Raw genomic sequence first — 22,048 nt, forward strand, 5'->3', positions numbered from 1 at the left:
TCACAATCACTACATACGACTATCGCGGTCGGTGGCGCTATCTCCATATAACACGCATGGGCAGGCATGTTTAATTAGCAGCAAGAAGGCCCCCACATACAGCAATTCATCCTACCGACCCCTTGGCTGATTTTGATGGGAGACATCAGCGGACGCGCAGCCAGGATTGTCTAACAAGTGGGGCATGAAGCTGATCTAGTTGGACCCACCACAGTGTCATAAACATCTGTAAATGCCCACACAGTGCTGCGGAGTGGGTATTTACAGATTGTGGGTGGACCTTGCCCGCTCAGGCCCTGGCCTGTCTACACCTCTGGACTTAAGAAGGATGGTGCCACAAGTGGGGCTAAAATGACTGTTTCCAGGCGACTATAGGCCTCACTACCAGTTTGGCGGCACTTGCAGTGCCAATGCCACCAAACCAGACTACTGTTCCAGCCAGTTGCTCAAAGGAATTCATCGAGGAGGGACTGTATTGCTGCATGTGGTAATACCGCAGCCCTGTGACGACCAATATACTTGCATTTCTACTTATTTGAAGAGCAGGGAAGTCCACTTCGATAAGAAATGACTTCCAATAGCACATTTACAGAGTGCAGAGGCATTCCCCTGAAGCATGCCTGTACAATAGCAGGAAGATGAGAACAGGTGCTGAGCCAGTTTATGAGGGCGTGAATAAAGGGGTACGTAAAACAGGGACAAAATAAAACAAACCAAAATCATATAAGAAACAGGTGACTTGCAAAGGTAACACATACCTTAGGGAGGCAGGTACTCCAAACTAAAGTGCGCTCAAAATGCACACAGTTACATTATTAGATGGGTTCGTCAGGGAGGACGCAAGAGAGGGCAATGGGAGCTCCGCCTTTAGCAAGCATGTCAAGTTGAAGATGAGCTTTGAAGAGATCCACAGTCGGGCTGGCTTGGGTGGTGATAGGCAGTGGGTTCCAGTGGAACAAGGAGCAAGAGCGGAAGCGCGAGGAGGCACGCTTTGGGGTACAGTACAGTGAGCGTTTGGGTGCACGGAGGGAAGTAAATGGTGAGTAGAGAGAGATGCACTCAGACAGGTACTGAGGAGCAAGACCACTCCACTAATATCTCCACTCGCAAGCAGGTCGTTTTCTTGCCAGGGACAGTGTCAGGGCCTTTCAGTCTTTTTAGTTGAAAGGGGCCCTCAGCCTCAAAGCAGTCCCCAGCCACTGCCCCCATTTTCGCAGTCAGCAGTCTCATGACATGGCAATATACGACTTTCACTGCGGACTTTAAATATGCCCATTGCACTGCTCGCAATACAAGCTGCGTTTGCTGGAGCCCTTCAGGGCGTCACCTGCCTCGAGCCTCTCCAGTTCCTTTTTATTTCGGTTTTTCCCCTTGCTTTCAAGGAAGGATTAATAGCTTTTTAGTGGATGTTTATAGATTCATCTCCCTGCTGCCTGGCCATCTCGTGAAAATCGGCGGCTATTTTCCCCTGGCTGTAGTTCTTTATCTCCGCTGTAATGTATGCACCCCTGGGTAGCTCAGACTGTTCTCCACTCTAAGAAAAAGGGGGCCATAGACATCATGTTTAAATGGGCCCCCACGAGCGGTGACACATCTTCAGCCGGCACGGTTTCTTGCCCACGTGTTTCAAAACCCATAATCAGGTGGTGTGGTAAAACAGGCGTCCACATTATTGTCTGTTTTCATCTCTACTGCCAATCTGGGAGTGGTGCGAATAAAGGGTTGGAGTCAGCAAAGGGGAGGTGAAGGGAGAGGGAAGTGGTGGGAGAGACTCTGGCCATCTTGGGGGCTGCATGAGCTCCAAAGTGAGACTGAATGTAAAGTCTTGGTTTGCAAAACTCTCAATTCGCCCCAGTCCAGGTGTGAGCAATTCAGCCAGGCAGTAGCAGAGCTCTCAAATGACCCCATTCTTTGCCTATCCAGGCATTTTTTTAAATATATATAAATGGGACTTGTGGTCCTGAATTTATTATGGGGAAATGATGCAAAACTCCACGTTTCAGCACGTATGAAAACCAAAATTATGGCCGAACGGTATACCCAGACATACGTTTGGACATTTCAGAGCTCTGACAGTCATATCTGTTTCTTTGCAACCTTGGAACTTACAGTCCTGCTTTGAAAATTGAAAGCTAAACAGCAAGCATTAGAACGTAAAAAGAAAAACTAGGTTCATATGAGCCATTCATGACTGCAGATCTCTCAATTTCTTCCGTGTCAGGTCGGTGGTTATAGTGAGTAGTAGTCCAAACATTCATTTCTTACGCATTTCCCGTCTCAAGGCGCTATACAAATACAATTAAACCACGAGACATACGCAGCTATTGTCCCGAGAGCATAGCTCAGCGCAACGTTCCTTGGAAGCAAGACGACAGGAAGCAACACATGTTCGTTCTCCAGATCCGCGCTTAGAAACCTCTGGGTATTTAAGCGAGTTATAAAAATAAATAAAAAATTATACAAGCAAACACATAGCGGAACTCCAAATGCATCGAGAATAAAGCCGCATTGCTTGCTTAGATTTCAGTTAAGGAACTTGCAGTGGAAATACATGTTGTTTTAATATGTGCAAATGAACTAATCCTGTTTTTTCACTGGCTTCTAAAACGTATAGTCCTACATTTATAAAGGATAAGCAAAACTACAAGTACCAGAGTGCTAACAATAAAAGCAGGTCCTCGTGTCTGACATGGGCAACCCGATTTCTCTGCATTGGTGAGCCTAGACAGGGCGCCTGCTTGAGGCTGGAGAGGAGGGAGGGAAGCCAGGGCAGTGTCTGGAGTGGAATGATCACGTGACGCTGTCACTGGTAGACCTCGTTTCTTGACTTGACTTTCCCTTTCATGAACTATTCCCATCAGATGCTTAAGTCCAATTGAAGTCACTGAACTACAGCCCCCAGAGCGCACTGGTTTGTACGATGGCTGCTCAGCACTGGTGGTGTGTTGTCACGGCCTAGATTGTAGGTTTTGTGAAAAGAAAGACACGAGGTGCAGTGTAGGGTCACTGAAAGGCATGTGCACTCCAGGTGAATAAAAAGGACAATGGGCCTCATTACGAGGAGGGTGGTAAGGGGTTAACAGCACCGGTAAAGGTGCCGGAGCCATTAACCCTTTAAGGCCCTATTACGAGGTCTGCTCGCAGGACCCGCTAAGGACGCCTGGTTTTACCAGGCATCCTTAGCGGGTCCCACGAGCAGCCCAGCATGCTAACAACGGGCCCGTCATTAACGGGCCGTTGTTAGCACCCTCCCCATTCCCATTGAGCCCTATGGGGACTCAAATGGGAATAGCAATGTACCGGGTCCGGGTTCCCTGAATGGGGAAATACCGGGCCCTCCAAGGTTGGAATGGCCCGGTACTTCCCCTTTCAGGGAACCCGGACCCGGTACCAGAAATGGAGGTAGCCATGCCGCAAAAAGCAGCATGGTTACCTCCTTCCTCGTAATGAGGCCCAATGTGTAAGAGGTTGCTTCAGAGCAGATAATTGGAGCATTAAAGCCCTGTTCCGTGGCCTCCTAGCGGGCGCCTAGACAGGGTTGTTCCTTTTTTCTACTTACTCTCGATTACACTCCAATTAACCCCCAGCTCCCTTCTTTTCTTTCCTCTCCTCCCTCACTGTAGACTGTTCATCATCAGTGCACCCCCCAACACGTCAGCCCCGCTGAAATGGCCTTTTCACTCAGACAGGCTATTAACTCTGGGTGCAGGAAGCCGGGAGGAGGGAACACACACAGAACGGGCTCCTGCATCCAGCAGTGATGGATCCACGGGAGCAAGATCGGGCTGATTAGAATGAACGCAGCCTGTGGGCACCGCTCGGAATGTGCGAGAGTGCAGAGCTGATTCTGCTGCTGGGGATGGATCGGCCCGTCTCAGACGCGCCGGCAGATGGGGCTGCTCGCTTCCCCAGGCACTGTGTCTGGGGGCAGCAGCGCCCGGTGCCAGCTCTGTGACTAGCCATCTGCTGCAGCACGCCTCCACCTGTCTGCACGTTTGAGGGGCAACGTAACATTGGCCAAGCGTGGCTTCTCAGGAATGTTGGCAGTGACTTTGTCCTCTCCTAACCGAGTGGCGACTGGTGACAGTCACCCCCCACTTCACTATGCAATAAAGAAACAGTACAAATGCTTGTGGAAAACAAGCTCTAAACCAGACTCTCGATGCAGGAGGGAAAAATGGCTACCGTGCTGAAATAAATCACATACTGCAGAACCAATCACAGCCTACTAACATACAGCATATCCAATCAGGTACTAACAGCAGAAAACACTAGACACCCACACCCACAAGCAAGTAGGGGACATTTTTGAACAAAACGTAATTATTACAGTAACTTGTTTATTTTAAATACAAAATACACTAAAATGTGTAACATGCATTTAAATCTGTAGTAAATATTTCTTATAGCAAACATCTAGTCAAATAACGTTTTAATAACATTGACACATGGCGGCCGCCATGTTGGAAGTAAACATGGCCGACAACTTCAACACACAGTAGAAAATCAGTCAAAGAGTGCAACAAGGGTGTGTTTTGCCGACAGATGCGTGGATATGGGAGGAAAATCCTATTGATTTAACTTAGAGATGGCCGTAAATGGGTGGGACACATAGGCCAAGCAACACCTATCCATCCTCATTGCCAACTTGCATTGAAAAGCATTACAACAAACCTGCATCCAAAGCCCCTATTTCAAGCTCTCATGTTAAAGCTCTTAATTTAATAACAATAGTTTCAGCTTTATAGGTAGCGCTTTCATCCCCACCTAATAGCCAAAACTAAAAATGGACTGTCCAATTAATTCTATAAATCGGAGACTATTGACAAAATAGCAGGAACTCACATTACTAACTAAAAGCTGTCAGCTAGTTTAAAATGAAGATATACAATGGTTTACAATCTGAGCAAATTTAAATATTTATTGCACCATTAAGTTCCATTCTGTATGAATAGGAATACATTTTCACTAGAGATCACAATGAATCTATTAGGTCTGATATCTCATATAAACAACATACAAGGATGATTCCTTAATATAGCCATTCTGTATGTTTGCTTGCAAATTAAATCTTGCATGTATTTAATCTGTCCCATAGGTATGTGTTGTAAAGTGCACTCTTCTCATATTCATTTACATGCAGACTGAATCGGCTCTCTCTCTTCCTTCGTACTTTTGTATTCTTAATTAGCACCATGATGAGGGTAGCCAGCCAATCAGGTGGCTAGGTATGTGGGCTGAAACCGGCGATCTCGGCGCGCGTCTCAAGCTGCCTGATGGCCGGGTCACCACACCATCTTCCCCACCCTCTTTTTTTAATCATTCCCCGCCACCCCCCACACTTACCTAATTTCGACCACCCCTTCCTCTCGGCTCCCGAAGGCCACCATGAAAAGGAAAGAGGGGCTCCTTATGGCACGCTGCCCTCCCTTTCCATGGTGGCCATCTTTGAATAGGATATTCCTTCCGCGTACGGGACACTGCGATACATCCCGTTCACGGAACGAACATTCTTTTTATTAGCCCAGTCCCAGTCCATGGAACGGTGCTAATGGCGTTAAGCACTGTTGAAGGGCTGGAAAAGGTGCTTAATGCCACTTTGGAACAATTTCCTTAGCAGTGTAATTGTGAGGATTGGAGTGTGGGGATTCTGAACGGGAAGAGAGAGAGAGAGAGAAGGACTTGGAGAGGAACAGCAGTCATTACCTTATGCTTAAACTACAATAACGAACTCCCTACTTACCCTGTTGTGGGTGTACAATTTATGTTAGTGAGTAAGGGCCAAATCATTGAAGATGGCCGCCTGGCTAGAGTAAGCACGGATTACTTGATAATGTCATCATGCATGTACATTGCCAACCGTGCGGATGACAGCACTACATCCTACCCCCCTTGCAGTACTCAAACGAGTAATGGGGGCCGTGGTTGCATGTGGCTCACCGTGTCCTGATAAACGCGTTTAAATGGTGGCGGTAAAGAGAATTTATTGAAAACCTTAGTAACAGTTCCAAATAAATGAAAAGCAAAAATTGGGGGGAAAAAAGGGGTAGGATACCGATAGAACATTTTGCTTTTTGATTTTTTTAGAAATTGTTTTCCACTTAAAGGAATTAGCTAAGAAAATCTCATTAAAGATGCTTAAAAATTGAGACCCAAAATATTGAGCAAGCAGCTAGGATGTAAACATCAATGTTTCTACTTGGTAAGAAAGAAACCATGTATACATAGGTGTGCTTTACTAAAGAAACAAATGCTTTCTTTATATATTGTGTTTTACCAAGTGGACTGCCAAACTATAGTTGATACATAAAAATGAACAAATTAGAATTATGCCAGGTAATATAACATATTGTTTCCCCCTTTTATTAATTAAGCAATAAACCCTAAGCCAGGGGGCATTATCGCATCAGGTAATGTCCCAGGGCCGTTAGTTACAGGCCCAGGTGAAGCGAGGGACTTACTGAAGGCCCCACCGAGGGAATTATTGCTGTTAGTACCACGGCCCGTTAGACCGGGGTACCAATAGGTACTGTTTTAAGGTTGCGTGACACCTTTGGCGTTGCTCAACTGAAAAAAAGAAGAGAACAAAAATGGCCACCACAGAACAGGGATAAGGGGCTGTGCCTAGTCCCTTCTCCCTTTCCATGGTGGCCAGTGAGAAACAAATAAAAAAGATGGCCGCCATGGAAGGGGGAGAAGCACATGCAGTCCCTTCTCCCTTTCCATGATGTCCATTGAAAAAAGTAAACAAAAAAAGGGGCCGCCAGGGAATGGGGAGAAGGGACTACACGTAGCTGCGACAGGACTGACAAAGTCTTTGTTGGGCTGGTAACAACCAGGGGAGGGCCAATCAACTTGCCTCTTACAAGCTCATTGACCCTCATCGGGTACTAATAAAACATATTAGGTGGAGAACTAAAACTGCCTCAATGTTATGTTACTTGCATATATGAGAAGTCCTACCCTAGATCAATGGAGAAAAATCCCCAAAAACGTTACTTGAGAAACGTTGCTCCTGATGAAAGTTCCAATCATGAAGGAATGCAAGCATGCTGAGCTTTTTTTATATGCAATGTTCATTTGTAAATTGTAATCAAGGATGTGTTTTTTTACCCTGGTGTTCTAAAACATCCCACTGTCATGAAACTGTTTACAATCCAAATTTAACACTGGGGTTTTGCTGCTAAAAGAGATGTGAATAATCCATTTATAAAGAGGATAAGAACATTGATTGCTGGATGATTCCATGAGATTTATTAATGTATTGCCATACTTAACAATTTTTAATGTTGGCATTTTGGTTTAATAACACAAATATTTATTTTGGAAATGTGTTGCTTAAGTACAATTGAGCATTTGCTAATGATGAAAGTGAATAGCTCCTATTACGTATCTGCACAGCTCACACTATTCTCAGCAGATATGTCTGTCTGTTTGCACATCTATCCTCCCATAAAGGTCCCTTTTCTCACAGGTGAGGTATTTTAAAAATGGTGTAAATAGCACAGACAAGACCGCGTATGCTTACACAGGCATGTAAGCATTCGTCTCTGTGCTGGTCCTTATGTGTAGGTGTTATTTATGCCAGGAAGTCCAGGCGGATGCAGATTTTCATGCTATTTTACTCCCATTCACAAAAACAGCCATAAATGCCACCCGCCATGGCAATGCATGACAGACAGCAGTCACATACGTCTCTATGGATTCTGGCAGGTTTTGCAGGTGCACAGAGTGCTAAATGTTTTACGTATGGTTTCATGTATTGTATACCACGCACCGCTGTCATTTTCATGGTTTCCAGACGCTCTGGCGGATCGGAAAAGGAGGAAGGGCTTGGGGGGCAGGGGGCTAGTTAGTGGGATCTAGGGTTAAAGCGCAAGAGAGCTTTGTTGTGCTGTTGGTAGCTTAAATTCTGAAAAACGGGTCACAGTGTGCTGGGTTTGCTTTGGTGTGTAAGGGTTTGGTGGTGCTTTGATGTATGGTTGTGTGTGGGATGGTTTTTGTTTTAGTTTTCTGTGGTGAGCTACGTTTGGTTGGGTGTTGTAAAGGGTGTGCAGTTTGTGGTGGTTTCAAGTTTCTGCTGTGGTTGAGGTATGTGTGAGTTTGATGGTTGAGGGTGAGTAGTTGGAAAACTAGAAAATGTATTGGAAGGGTTAGTGATGTTAGCGGTCTGTGCGCTTCTCGGGGACGGTTCTCTTGTTTCTTTATGCAGTGTAAAATTCTAGCAGTCAAAAATGACCCTACCGATGTCTGCCTAATTTCTCTGTCTCTCCCAGTCTCTCTCTCGCTCTCTCTCTTTCCGTCTCTCAGTCAGATTGACAGAACGGTTTTTCAATGGGATTGCGCTGTTATAAAATGCTTCTGGGAATCAGGCCCACCTGTCCCTCTCCTGCTTAAATATACACAAACCAACGGGCAGAAATCTCTACCCTCATCTACGAAGGCCAGGATGTTAGACACTTCAGGTATCACTCATCGGCTGTGAAACTCCTTTCTTTTTTTTCTTTTTTTCTTAATATTTTACCATTTTCAATCCATCAAATACAAGCAGTATACAACAGTGTTGACAAATTATAATGCAGGTAAAAAACAAAAGCAGAACATAGCAAACATATCAAAACATCTCATATTGTCGTAATAATACAGAATACCCCGACCCCACTTTACACACTTGTCCCCGAACACAACAATATACAAACACACAAGAAAAGACAGGACAAACACCATGACGAAAAAGGGACGAGAGTGAGCCAACATTATTCATACACATATTATAATATCCCACAGCAGTAATATTCTAAGCATATAAGTCATTGAAAATACCCAAAATTAATTGATATTCTTCAGCCAATTTTTTTTGCATATGAAACTTTTTGTGGAACCCCTTTCTATGATAGTTCTGTACTTCGCCCCTGATCATCAGTCCTTTAATAGAGGGGACGTGTGCGAATTTGTATTGTTTACTTTAAAGTTTGTATTCTTCGTATTAAAGCCCACAATCCACTCCTGAAACTTGGCTGCGACAATAAAATTCCGCACACACGAGCTCTACTCCTGCTCGCTCTGCTGTTTTCCAGGTTGGACAGAGTGCAGTAAATGTGAGCTGGTTATAAAACGCAGCAAGCAACCGTTGGCCGAGAGCGCCCTCTTGTGGTTACTTACTGAGATCTTGGTGAAGACGGACAGGAGCAGCGACAGAGCTGAGAGGTACATCTGGATCCGCTCTCCCCCGAATCTCCTCTGCAGATATTCTGGCATGGTGACGATCTAGCACATACAAAGAGTTACTCATGAAAAACACATATGTAACATGTGAATGCAGGCAAAACGCAACACCGTACATGAGTGACAGGCCAAATCAATGTAGTACTTCATTTATTTATTTATTTGTTGGCCCTTTGTTAGACGCTTATACAAGTAAATTGCGTTTCAAAGCGTACCTTTTCATTTGAAACGTACAGGCCATTATCTAGATAATCGTTTAAATGTGTTCTTTATGCCCGATAGGCGTGAAACGGCAAACAAAAATATCCTCTAGTCACACACCGTCCATATAAGAATGATTCTACTACACAGCTACAACCTTGCCGCATCTTTTACTAATGAAGACCAGAACCATCCAGCATCGAGTGGGAGGATCAAATTTCAGGCCAGGTTCTGCTGCTATTTTCTGATTACTAGAGTTAGTTGTTCTCATTACAAGTCTGGCGGTAACCATGCTGGTAAAACTGGCAGGTAGCAGCCGGGCCCGCAATGAACTACCACCGCCTGACTTGCCGGAAACACCGGGGCAGTAGAGCCCCGGCGGTGGTAAGTGTTACTCCCCATTCCCATGTGAGTCCCATAGGACTCAATGGGAATGGGGTGCATGGAAGCACCGGAACCGTCAATAACGGTGCCGGTGCTTCTGTGAAAGTCTGCTGGCGGCTGCAGGCACCGCTGTTTCCGGACCAGCAAACTTGTAATGAGGGCCAATGACTCTTCGATGACGATTCTGGTAATTAATCAAGGACGATCGTAGACTTTTTTCCAAAGCCAGGAGAGAAAGTGCATAGAAAGGCAAGTGGAAGGAGAGATCACCTGGAAGGGAGATTTTATCACAAAAAGAAGCGGGAGAAATGCATTTTCCCATTGAATTGCATTGGGGTAAGGATTATTTTAGGAGGGAGAAAGTAAACAATAGCAACAAAAAACATTTTTGGGAAAAATCAGGAGTCTCAAGCCTATATCGAGAGGATTGGCATGTATGCAATTGGAGCAGCGTGTCAGTAAGAGAAACAAGCATTGACAAAGGCAATAGTTTTGGCTGTTGTATGGGGAAAAGAGGAGTCTCAGTTCTTTCACACAGGCGCGCTTAGGCACATGTGGGATATAGGAAGGGGAAAACAGACTGAGTGGAGGGCAGGATGGGTGGATGAATGAATATGAATGTGAGGAATGATGAGAGAGAGGGATTATGTATGCAACAATGATCTAATGAATGAATGCTGTTGCACCCAACATATATTCCAGCTTTCCCACTTTCTTGACATTGGTGCCCAGAGATCATGCCATTATTGTCACTGTAAAACTTTAATGATGCAGCGGTGGCCACAATATTTGCCAGTATTCGCACTGTCAAAAAGTTCATGATGTTGTACCCAGATTTTATGTCAGCCTTTCTTTCTCTGTAAGCCCCTTATGAGACGCTGCACTCACAATATATGCCAGCAGTGCTACTGTAAACACCTTCCATGGTACATGTCCCACAATATATTCCAGTAGTGTGCAAACATTTCGGTATATGTTACGCAGTTTTAAATGTCCAAAGTAATTAATAGGGCTGTGGGCCATATTTAGTGAATGTTGGTGCATTAAAGCATGTTTTATGATGGTGACAACACCATCTGAAAATGCACTGTAAATTCATGAAAATGGATGAAATTAGACCCATATATCTAGAAAATATATTGTAAAGCTTAACACATGTGCAAGTTAGCCTATGCACTCAATTCTTTTAAGACTAGATGTGCTAGAAAGACTTCTGGCCAAACCTATTCTTAATGTAATATTGTGAAAAACCTAATGTGCACATAATGTCAAGCTTTCAAAAATGTGTTAGGGCATAATGAGGTATAAGGTGCAATCTGGAGACTTGCGGGTTTAGGCAAAACCTGATTGGGACCAAAGGCAGTGGTATGAATGGGGTGACAGGAGCGTTCCTCCAATAGGGACGTGCCTGACGCTGTCCTAAAAGGGTCAGGCAAAAACCTAATGGAATGAATACTCTGCAGGGAGGAAAAGGCACGCCAGGGTATGCTGTATCCTTACACACACGAAAGCCCACTCCTCCTGGGAATATGTTGGCAAAGTTGGTTTTGCCAACTCTCAGTCAAAGCTAAAAAGGACTGAAATGACAGAAATAGCGAATCTGTGTTGCATGGGATCCCCGTGTCTCTGGGTTGAGGCTTCAAGTTAAGATCAGGTGTTTAAGGCATGGGATTAATAAGGCATTTGGTAGCTGATCGAGAATTATCTGGATAGAAATGTAGAATAGCGGGGCTGTTCTTCAGCATCAGCTGGGGCTGAGCAGATGCAGTGACCAGGCAAAGTCCTCTGGGGGGGGGCTGTGGCCGTGCAGAAAGCAGAGAGACTATGCTCTTGATTAAAAGGCCTGCCAACTATATGTGTGTGTGTGTGTGTGTGTGTGTGCCGCTGCTGGCAGAATGTCTCTTTCTGCTGAAGCTAGAGGTTGCGTGGACTTTTCTCCATAAAGACAGACATCAGCAGCTCGGAGCCCAGCACAGGACACAGGCCTCAGGAGAAGCCATGACACCTACCTCGTTCTATGAAATGCACCCTCACTCTTCCCCTTGGCAGGCTTCACTGCCTGCTCGTCAAAGTGACTCTCCCCCGCCGGCTCGATTGGACTCCGTTGGGCTCTCATTGTTCAATGACCTTTGTCTGAGGTTCTGGCCCTCCTGTTACATTCATTTTAGCGGTATTTCGTTGCTTTCTTCCCTCTCCTGGTCCTGCCGTCTTCCAGCAGTGCTGCCAGCGGCCCTGCCGCATCAGTGTGAACATTCTCCAAGTGTATTCCTGTAGCACTGGCAGGCTGCGACTGGGTTCTGGCGGCACTGCCGCGTCAGTGTGAACATTCTCCAAGTGTATTCCTGTAGCACTGGCAGGCTGCGGCTGGGTTCTGGCGGCACTGCCGCGTCAGTGTGAACATTCTCCAAGTGTATTCCTGTAGCACTGGCAGGCTGCGGCTGTGTTCCGGCAGACTTGCTGTGTCAGTGTGAACATTCTCCAAGTGTATTCCTATAGCACTGGCAGGCTGCGGCTGGGTTCCGGCGGCACTGCAGCACTGGCAGGCTGCGGCTGGGTTCCGGCGCCACTGCCGCATAAGTGTGAACATTCTCCAAGTGTATTCCTATAGCACTGGCAGGCTGCGGCTGGGTTCCGGCGCCACTGGCGCATCAGTGTGAACATTCTCCAGGTGTATTCCTATAGCACTGGCAGGCTGCGGCTGGGTTCTGGCGGCACTGGCGCATCAGTGTGAACATTTTCCGAGTGTATTCCTATAGCACTGACAGGCTGCGGCTGGGTTCCGGCGCCACTGCCGCATCAGTGTGAACATTCTCCAAGTGTATTCCTGTAGCACTGGCAGGCTGCGGCTGGGTTCTGGCGGCACTGGCGCATCAGTGTGAACATTTTCCGAGTGTATTCCTATAGCACTGACAGGCTGCGGCTGGGTTCTGGCGGCACTGCCGCATCAGTGTGAACATTCTCCAAGTGTATTCCTATAGCACTGGCAGGCTGCGGCAGGGTTCCGGCGGCACTGCCGCATCAGTGTGAACATTCTCCAAGTGTATTTCTATAGCACTGGTAGGCTGCGGCTGGGTTCCGGCAGAACTGCCCCATCAGTGTGAACATTCTCCAAGTGTATTTCGATAGCACTGGCAGGCTGGGGCTGGGTTCCAGCGCCACGGCCGCATCAGTGTGAACATTCTACAAATGTATTCCTATAGCACTGGCAGGCTGCGGCTGAGGCTGGGTTCCAGCGGCACTGCCACATCAGTGTGAACATTCTCCAAGTGTATTCCTGTAGCACTGGCAGGCTGCAGCTGGGTTCCGGCAGACTTGCTGTGTCAGTGTGAACATTCTCCAAGTGTATTCCTATAGCACTGGCAGGCTGCGGCTGGGTTCCGGCGGCACTGCAGCACTGGCAGGCTGCGGCTGGGTTCCGGCGGCACTGCCGCATCAGTGTGAACATTCTCCAAGTGTATTCCTGTAGCACTGGCAGGCTGCAGCTGGGTTCCGGCAGACTTGCTGTGTCAGTGTGAACATTCTCCAAGTGTATTTCGATAGCACTGGCAGGCTGGGGCTGGGTTCCAGCGCCACTGCCGCATCAGTGTGAACATTCTCCAAGTGTATTCCTATAGCACTGGCACGCTGCGGCTGAGGCTGGGTTCCAGCGGCACTGCTGCATCAGTGTGAACATTCTCCAAGTGTATTCCTGTAGCACTGGCAGGCTGCGGCTGTGTTCCGGCGGCACTGCCACATCAGTGTGAACATTCTCCAAGTGTATTCCTATAGCACTGGCAGACTGTGGCTGTGTTCCGGCGGCACTGCCACATCAGTGTGAACATTCTCCAAGTGCATTCCTGTAGCACTGGCAGGCTGCGACTGGGTTCTGGCGGCACTGCCGCGTCAGTGTGAACATTCTCCAAGTGTATTCCTGGAGCACTGGCAGGCTGCGGCTGGGTTCCGGCACCACTGCTGCGTCAGTGTGAACATTCTCCAAGTGTATTGGTATTGCACTGTCAGGCTGCGGCTGAGGCTGGGTTCCGGCAGCACTGCAGCATCAGTGTGACCATTCTCCAAGTGTATTCCTATAGCACTGGCAGGCTGCGGCTGGGTTCCGGCGGCACTGCAGCACTGGCAGGCTGCGGCTGGGTTCCGGCGGCACTGCCGCATCAGTGTGAACATTTTCCAAGTGTATTCCTATAGCACTGGCAGGCTGCGGCTGGGTTCCGGCGGCACTGCAGCACTGGCAGGCTGCGGCTGGGTTCCGGCGGCACTGCCGCATCAGTGTGAACATTTTCCAAGTGTATTCCTATAGCACTGGCAGGCTGCGGCTGGGTTCCGGCGCCACTGCCGCATAAGTGTGAACATTCTCCAAGTGTATTCCTATAGCACTGGCAGGCTGCGGCTGGAATCCGGCGCCACTGCCGCATCAGTGTGAACATTCTCCAGGTGTATTCCTATAGCACTGGCAAGCTGCGGCTGGAATCCGGCGCCACTGCCGCATCAGTGTGAACATTCTCCAAGTGTATTCCTATAGCACTGGCAGGCTGCGGCTGAAACTGGGTTCCAGCGGCACTGCCGCATCAGTGTGAACATTCTCCAAGTGTATTCCTATAGCACTGGCAGGCTGCGGCTGAAACTGGGTTCCAGCGGCACTGCCGCATCAGTGTGAACATTCTCCAAGTGTATTCCTGTAGCACTGGCAGGCTGCGGCTGGGTTCTGGCGGCACTGGCGCATCAGTGTGAACATTTTCCGAGTGTATTCCTATAGCACTGACAGGCTGCGGCTGGGTTCCGGCGCCACTGCCGCATCAGTGTGAACATTCTCCAAGTGTATTCCTATAGCACTGGCAGGCTGCGGCTGGGTTCCGGCGCCACTGCCGCATAAGTGTGAACATTCTCCAAGTGTATTCCTATAGCACTGGCAGGCTGCGGCTGGGTTCCGGCGCCACTGCCGCATCAGTGTGAACATTCTCCAGGTGTATTCCTATAGCACTGGCAAGCTGCGGCTGGAATCCGGCGCCACTGCCGCATCAGTGTGAACATTCTCCAAGTGTATTCCTATAGCACTGGCAGGCTGCGGCTGAAACTGGGTTCCAGCGGCACTGCCACATCAGTGTGAACATTCTCCAAGTGTATTCCTGCAGCACTGGCAGGCTGCGGCTGGGTTCCGGCGCCACTGCCGCATCAGTGTGAACATTCTCCAGGTGTATTCCTATAGCACTGGCAAGCTGCGGCTGGAATCCGGCGCCACTGCCGCATCAGTGTGAACATTCTCCAAGTGTATTCCTATAGCACTGGCAGGCTGCAGCTGAAACTGGGTTCCAGCGGCACTGCCGCATCAGTGTGAACATTCTCCAAGTGTATTCCTATAGCACTGGCAGGCTGCGGCTGAAACTGGGTTCCAGCGGCACTGCCGCATCAGTGTGAACATTCTCCAAGTGTATTCCTGTAGCACTGGCAGGCTGCGGCTGGGTTCTGGCGGCACTGGCGCATCAGTGTGAACATTTTCCGAGTGTATTCCTATAGCACTGACAGGCTGCGGCTGGGTTCCGGCGCCACTGCCGCATCAGTGTGAACATTCTCCAAGTGTATTCCTATAGCACTGGCAGGCTGCGGCTGGGTTCCGGCGCCACTGCCGCATAAGTGTGAACATTCTCCAAGTGTATTCCTATAGCACTGGCAGGCTGCGGCTGGGTTCCGGCGCCACTGCCGCATCAGTGTGAACATTCTCCAGGTGTATTCCTATAGCACTGGCAAGCTGCGGCTGGAATCCGGCGCCACTGCCGCATCAGTGTGAACATTCTCCAAGTGTATTCCTATAGCACTGGCAGGCTGCGGCTGAAACTGGGTTCCAACGGCACTGCCACATCAGTGTGAACATTCTCCAAGTGTATTCCTGTAGCACTGGCAGGCTGCGGCTGGGTTCTGGCGGCACTGGCGCATCAGTGTGAACATTTTCCGAGTGTATTCCTATAGCACTGACAGGCTGCGGCTGGGTTCCGGCGCCACTGCCGCATCAGTGTGAACATTCTCCAAGTGTATTCCTATAGCACTGGCAGGCTGCGGCAGGGTTCCGGCGGCACTGCCGCATCAGTGTGAACATTCTCCAAGTGTATTTCTATAGCACTGGTAGGCTGCGGCTGGGTTCCGGCAGAACTGCCCCATCAGTGTGAACATTCTCCAAGTGTATTTCGATAGCACTGGCAGGCTGCGGCTGGGTTCCGGCGGCCCTGCTGCGTCAGTGTGAACATTCTCCAAGTGTATTTCGATAGCACTGGCAGGCTGGGGCTGGGTTCCAGCGCCACGGCCGCATCAGTGTATACATTCTCCAAATGTATTCCTGTAGCACTAGCAGGCTGCGGCTGTGGCTGTGTTCCGGCGCCACTGCCGCATCAGTGTATACATTCTACAAATGTATTCCTATAGCACTGGCAGGCTGCGGCTGAGGCTGGGTTCCAGCGGCACTGCCGCATCAGTGTGAACATTCTCCAAGTGTATTCCTGTAGCACTGGCAGGCTGCAGCTGGGTTCCGGCAGACTTGCTGTGTCAGTGTGAACATTCTCCAAGTGTATTCCTATAGCACTGGCAGGCTGCGGCTGTGTTCCGGCGGCACTGCCACATCAGTGTGAACATTCTCCAAGTGTATTCCTGTAGCACTAGCAGGCTGCGGCTGAGGCTGGGTTCCGGCAGCACTGCAGCATCAGTGTGACCATTCTCCAAGTGTATTCCTATAGCACTGGCAGGCTGGGGCTGGGTTCCAGTGGCACTGCCGCGTCAGTGTGAATATTATCCAAGTGTATTCATATAGCACTGGCAGGCTGTGGCTGGGTTCCAGTGGCACTGCCGCATCCGTGTGAACATTCTCCAAGTGTATTCCTATAGCACTGGCAGGCTGCGGCTGGGTTCTGGCGGCACTGCCGCGTCAGTGTGAACATTTTCCGAGTGTATTCCTATAGCACTGGCAGGCTGCGGCTGTGTTCCGGCGCCACTGCCGCATCAGTGTGAACATTCTCCAAGTGTATTCCTGTAGTACTGGCAGACTGCGGCTGGGTTCCGGAGGCACTGCCGCGTCAGTGTGAACATTATCCAAGTGTATTCCTATAGCACTGGCAGGCTGCGGCTGGGTTCCGGCGCCACTGCCGCATCAGTGTGAACATTCTCCAAGTGTATTCCTATAGCACTGGCAGGCTGCGGCTGAGGCTGGGTTCCAGCGGCACTGCTGCATCAGTGTGAACATTCTCCAAGTGTATTCCTGTAGCACTGGCAGGCTGCGGCTGGGTTCTGGCGGCACTGCCGCGTCAGTGTGAACATTTTCCGAGTGTATTCCTATAGCACTGGCAGGCTGCGGCTGTGTTCCGGCGGCACTGCCACATCAGTGTGAACATTCTCCAAGTGTATTCCTATAGCACTGGCAGGCTGCGGCTGAGGCTGGGTTCCAGCGGCACTGCTGCATCAGTGTGAACATTCTCCAAGTGTATTCCTGTAGCACTGGCAGGCTGCGGCTGGGTTCTGGCGGCACTGCCGCGTCAGTGTGAACATTTTCCAAGTGTATTCCTATAGCACTAGCAGACTGTGGCTGTTTTCCGGCGCCACTGCCGCATCAGTGTGAACATTCTCCAAGTGTATTCCTGTAGCACTGGCAGGCTGCGACTGGGTTCTGGCGGCACTGCCGCGTCAGTGTGAACATTCTCCAAGTGTATTCCTGGAGCACTGGCAGGCTGCGGCTGGGTTCCGGCGCCACTGCTGCGTCAGTGTGAACATTCTCCAAGTGTATTCCTATTGCACTGTCAGGCTGCGGCTGGGTTCCGGCAGCACTGCCGCATCAGTGTGAACATTCTCCAAGTGTATTCCTATAGCACTGGCAGGCTGAGGCTGGGTTTTGGCGGCACTGCCGCATCAGTGTGAACATTCTCCAAGTGTATTCCTGTAGCACTGGCAGGCTGCGGCTGGGTTCCGGCGCCACTGCCGCATCAGTGTGAACATTCTCCAGGTGTATTCCTATAGCACTGGCAAGCTGCGGCTGGAATCCGGCGCCACTGCCGCATCAGTGTGAACATTCTCCAAGTGTATTCCTATAGCACTGGCAGGCTGCGGCTGAAACTGGGTTCCAGCGGCACTGCCGCATCAGTGTGAACATTCTCCAAGTGTATTCCTATAGCACTGGCAGGCTGCGGCTGAAACTGGGTTCCAGCGGCACTGCCGCATCAGTGTGAACATTCTCCAAGTGTATTCCTGTAGCACTGGCAGGCTGCGGCTGGGTTCTGGCGGCACTGGCGCATCAGTGTGAACATTTTCCGAGTGTATTCCTATAGCACTGACAGGCTGCGGCTGGGTTCCGGCGCCACTGCCGCATCAGTGTGAACATTCTCCAAGTGTATTCCTATAGCACTGGCAGGCTGCGGCAGGGTTCCGGCGGCACTGCCGCATCAGTGTGAACATTCTCCAAGTGTATTTCTATAGCACTGGTAGGCTGCGGCTGGGTTCCGGCAGAACTGCCCCATCAGTGTGAACATTCTCCAAGGGTATTTCGATAGCACTGGCAGGCTGCGGCTGGGTTCCGGCGGCCCTGCTGCGTCAGTGTGAACATTCTCCAAGTGTATTTCGATAGCACTGGCAGGCTGGGGCTGGGTTCCGGCGCCACTGCCGCATCAGTGTATACATTCTACAAATGTATTCCTATAGCACTGGCAGGCTGCGGCTGAGGCTGGGTTCCAGCGGCACTGCCGCATCAGTGTGAACATTCTCCAAGTGTATTCCTGTAGCACTGGCAGGCTGCAGCTGGGTTCCGGCAGACTTGCTGTGTCAGTGTGAACATTCTCCAAGTGTATTCCTATAGCACTGGCAGGCTGCGGCTGTGTTCCGGCGGCACTGCCACATCAGTGTGAACATTCTCCAAGTGTATTCCTGTAGCACTAGCAGGCTGCGGCTGAGGCTGGGTTCCGGCAGCACTGCAGCATCAGTGTGACCATTCTCCAAGTGTATTCCTATAGCACTGGCAGGCTGGGGCTGGGTTCCAGTGGCACTGCCGCATCAGTGTGAATATTATCCAAGTGTATTCATATAGCACTGGCAGGCTGTGGCTGGGTTCCAGTGGCACTGCCTCATCCGTGTGAACATTCTCCAAGTGTATACCTATAGCACTGGCAGGCTGCGGCTGGGTTCTGGCGGCACTGCCGCGTCAGTGTGAACATTTTCCGAGTGTATTCCTATAGCACTGGCAGGCTGCGGCTGTGTTCCGGCGCCACTGCCGCATCAGTGTGAACATTCTCCAAGTGTATTCCTGTAGTACTGGCAGACTGCGGCTGGGTTCCGGAGGCACTGCCGCGTCAGTGTGAACATTATCCAAGTGTATTCCTATAGCACTGGCAGGCTGCGGCTGGGTTCCGGCGCCACTGCCGCATCAGTGTGAACATTCTCCAAGTGTATTCCTATAGCACTGGCAGGCTGCGGCTGAGGCTGGGTTCCAGCGGCACTGCTGCATCAGTGTGAACATTCTCCAAGTGTATTCCTGTAGCACTGGCAGGCTGCGGCTGGGTTCTGGCGGCACTGCCGCGTCAGTGTGAACATTTTCCGAGTGTATTCCTATAGCACTGGCAGGCTGCGGCTGTGTTCCGGCGGCACTGCCACATCAGTGTGAACATTCTCCAAGTGTATTCCTATAGCACTGGCAGGCTGCGGCTGAGGCTGGGTTCCAGCGGCACTGCTGCATCAGTGTGAACATTCTCCAAGTGTATTCCTGTAGCACTGGCAGGCTGCGGCTGGGTTCTGGCGGCACTGCCCCATCAGTGTGAACATTCTCCAAGTGTATTTCGATAGCACTGGCAGGCTGCGGCTGGGTTCCGGCGGCCCTGCTGCGTCAGTGTGAACATTCTCCAAGTGTATTTCGATAGCACTGGCAGGCTGGGGCTGGGTTCCGGCGCCACTGCCGCATCAGTGTATACATTCTACAAATGTATTCCTATAGCACTGGCAGGCTGCGGCTGAGGCTGGGTTCCAGCGGCACTGCCGCATCAGTGTGAACATTCTCCAAGTGTATTCCTGTAGCACTGGCAGGCTGCAGCTGGGTTCCGGCAGACTTGCTGTGTCAGTGTGAACATTCTCCAAGTGTATTCCTATAGCACTGGCAGGCTGCGGCTGTGTTCCGGCGGCACTGCCACATCAGTGTGAACATTCTCCAAGTGTATTCCTGTAGCACTAGCAGGCTGCGGCTGAGGCTGGGTTCCGGCAGCACTGCAGCATCAGTGTGACCATTCTCCAAGTGTATTCCTATAGCACTGGCAGGCTGGGGCTGGGTTCCAGTGGCACTGCCGTGTCAGTGTGAATATTATCCAAGTGTATTCATATAGCACTGGCAGGCTGTGGCTGGGTTCCAGTGGCACTGCCGCATCCGTGTGAACATTCTCCAAGTGTATTCCTATAGCACTGGCAGGCTGCGGCTGGGTTCTGGCGGCACTGCCGCGTCAGTGTGAACATTTTCCGAGTGTATTCCTATAGCACTGGCAGGCTGCGGCTGTGTTCCGGCGCCACTGCCGCATCAGTGTGAACATTCTCCAAGTGTATTCCTGTAGTACTGGCAGACTGCGGCTGGGTTCCGGAGGCACTGCCGCGTCAGTGTGAACATTATCCAAGTGTATTCCTATAGCACTGGCAGGCTGCGGCTGGGTTCCGGCGCCACTGCCGCATCAGTGTGAACATTCTCCAAGTGTATTCCTATAGCACTGGCAGGCTGCGGCTGAGGCTGGGTTCCAGCGGCACTGCTGCATCAGTGTGAACATTCTCCAAGTGTATTCCTGTAGCACTGGCAGGCTGCGGCTGGGTTCTGGCGGCACTGCCGCGTCAGTGTGAACATTTTCCGAGTGTATTCCTATAGCACTGGCAGGCTGCGGCTGTGTTCCGGCGGCACTGCCACATCAGTGTGAACATTCTCCAAGTGTATTCCTATAGCACTGGCAGGCTGCGGCTGAGACTGGGTTCCAGCGGCACTGCTGCATCAGTGTGAACATTCTCCAAGTGTATTCCTGTAGCACTGGCAGGCTGCGGCTGGGTTCTGGCGGCACTGCCGCGTCAGTGTGAACATTTTCCAAGTGTATTCCTATAGCACTAGCAGACTGTGGCTGTTTTCCGGCGCCACTGCCGCATCAGTGTGAACATTCTCCAAGTGTATTCCTGTAGCACTGGCAGGCTGCGACTGGGTTCTGGCGGCACTGCCGCGTCAGTGTGAACATTCTCCAAGTGTATTCCTGGAGCACTGGCAGGCTGCGGCTGGGTTCCGGCGCCACTGCTGCGTCAGTGTGAATATTCTCCAAGTGTATTCCTATTGCACTGTCAGGCTGCGGCTGGGTTCCGGCAGCACTGCCGCATCAGTGTGAACATTCTCCAAGTGTATTCCTATAGCACTGGCAGGCTGAGGCTGGGTTTTGGCGGCACTGCCGCATCAGTGTGAACATTCTCCAAGTGTATTCCTGTAGCACTGGCAGGCTGCGGTTGGGTTCTGGCGGCACTGTCGCGTCAGTGTGAACATTTTCCGAGTGTATTCCTATAGCACTGGCAGGCTGTAGCTGGGTTCCGGAAGACTTGCTGTGTCAGTGTGAACATTCTCCAAGTGTATTCCTATAGCACTGGCAGGCTGCGGCTGTGTTCCGGCGGCACTGCCACATCAGTGTGAACATTCTCCAAGTGTATTCCTGTAGCACTAGCAGGCTGAGGCTGGGTTCCGGCAGCACTGCAGCATCAGTGTGACCATTCTCCAAGTGTATTCCTATAGCACTGGCAGGCTGGGGCTGGGTTCCAGTGGCACTGCCGCGTCAGTGTGAACATTATCCAAGTGTATTCATATAGCACTGGCAGGCTGCGGCTGAGTTCCAGCAGGCCTGCCGCATCAGTGTGAACATTCTCCAAGTGTATTCCTATAGCACTGGCAGACTGCGGCTGGGTTCCAGAGGCACTGCCGTGTCAGTGTGAACATTATCCAAGTGTATTCCTATAGCAGTGGCAGGCTGCGGCTGGGTTCCGGCGGCACTGCCACATCAGTGTGAACTTTCTCCAAGTGTATTCCTGTAGCACTGGCCGGCTGCGGCTGGGTTCCGGCGGCACTGCCACATCAGTGTGAACTTTCTCCAAGTGTATTCCTAAACACTGGTATGCTGCGGCTGGGTTCTGGCGGCCCTGAGTGTGCTTCTGGAAAAGACTCATGCTGCTGGAGTCCAATATGAGCGAAGCTCACTCTGACAGAGTCCTGTTGCAGTGTTATCTGGAA

At 50.3% G+C, this 22,048-nt stretch overlaps 1 protein-coding gene across 3 annotated transcripts in view; it reads right to left on the minus strand.

Moving 5' to 3' along the window:
- Positions 1–22,048, minus strand: part of SLC5A10 (solute carrier family 5 member 10) — a 1,126,075-nt gene that overhangs the window by 782,130 nt on the left and 321,897 nt on the right. For all 3 annotated transcript variants that reach the window (XM_069645685.1, XM_069645684.1, XM_069645682.1), the window contains one exon: positions 9,163–9,267. In XM_069645685.1, the coding sequence (XP_069501786.1) occupies positions 9,163–9,267 (105 nt within the window). The remainder of the gene's footprint in view (positions 1–9,162; positions 9,268–22,048) is intronic.

This window comes from Ambystoma mexicanum, chromosome 2p (assembly GCF_040938575.1).
Source record: "Ambystoma mexicanum isolate Mex_15411 chromosome 2p, UKY_AmexF1_1, whole genome shotgun sequence".
In the NCBI taxonomy this organism is placed as follows: Eukaryota; Metazoa; Chordata; class Amphibia; order Caudata; family Ambystomatidae; genus Ambystoma; species Ambystoma mexicanum.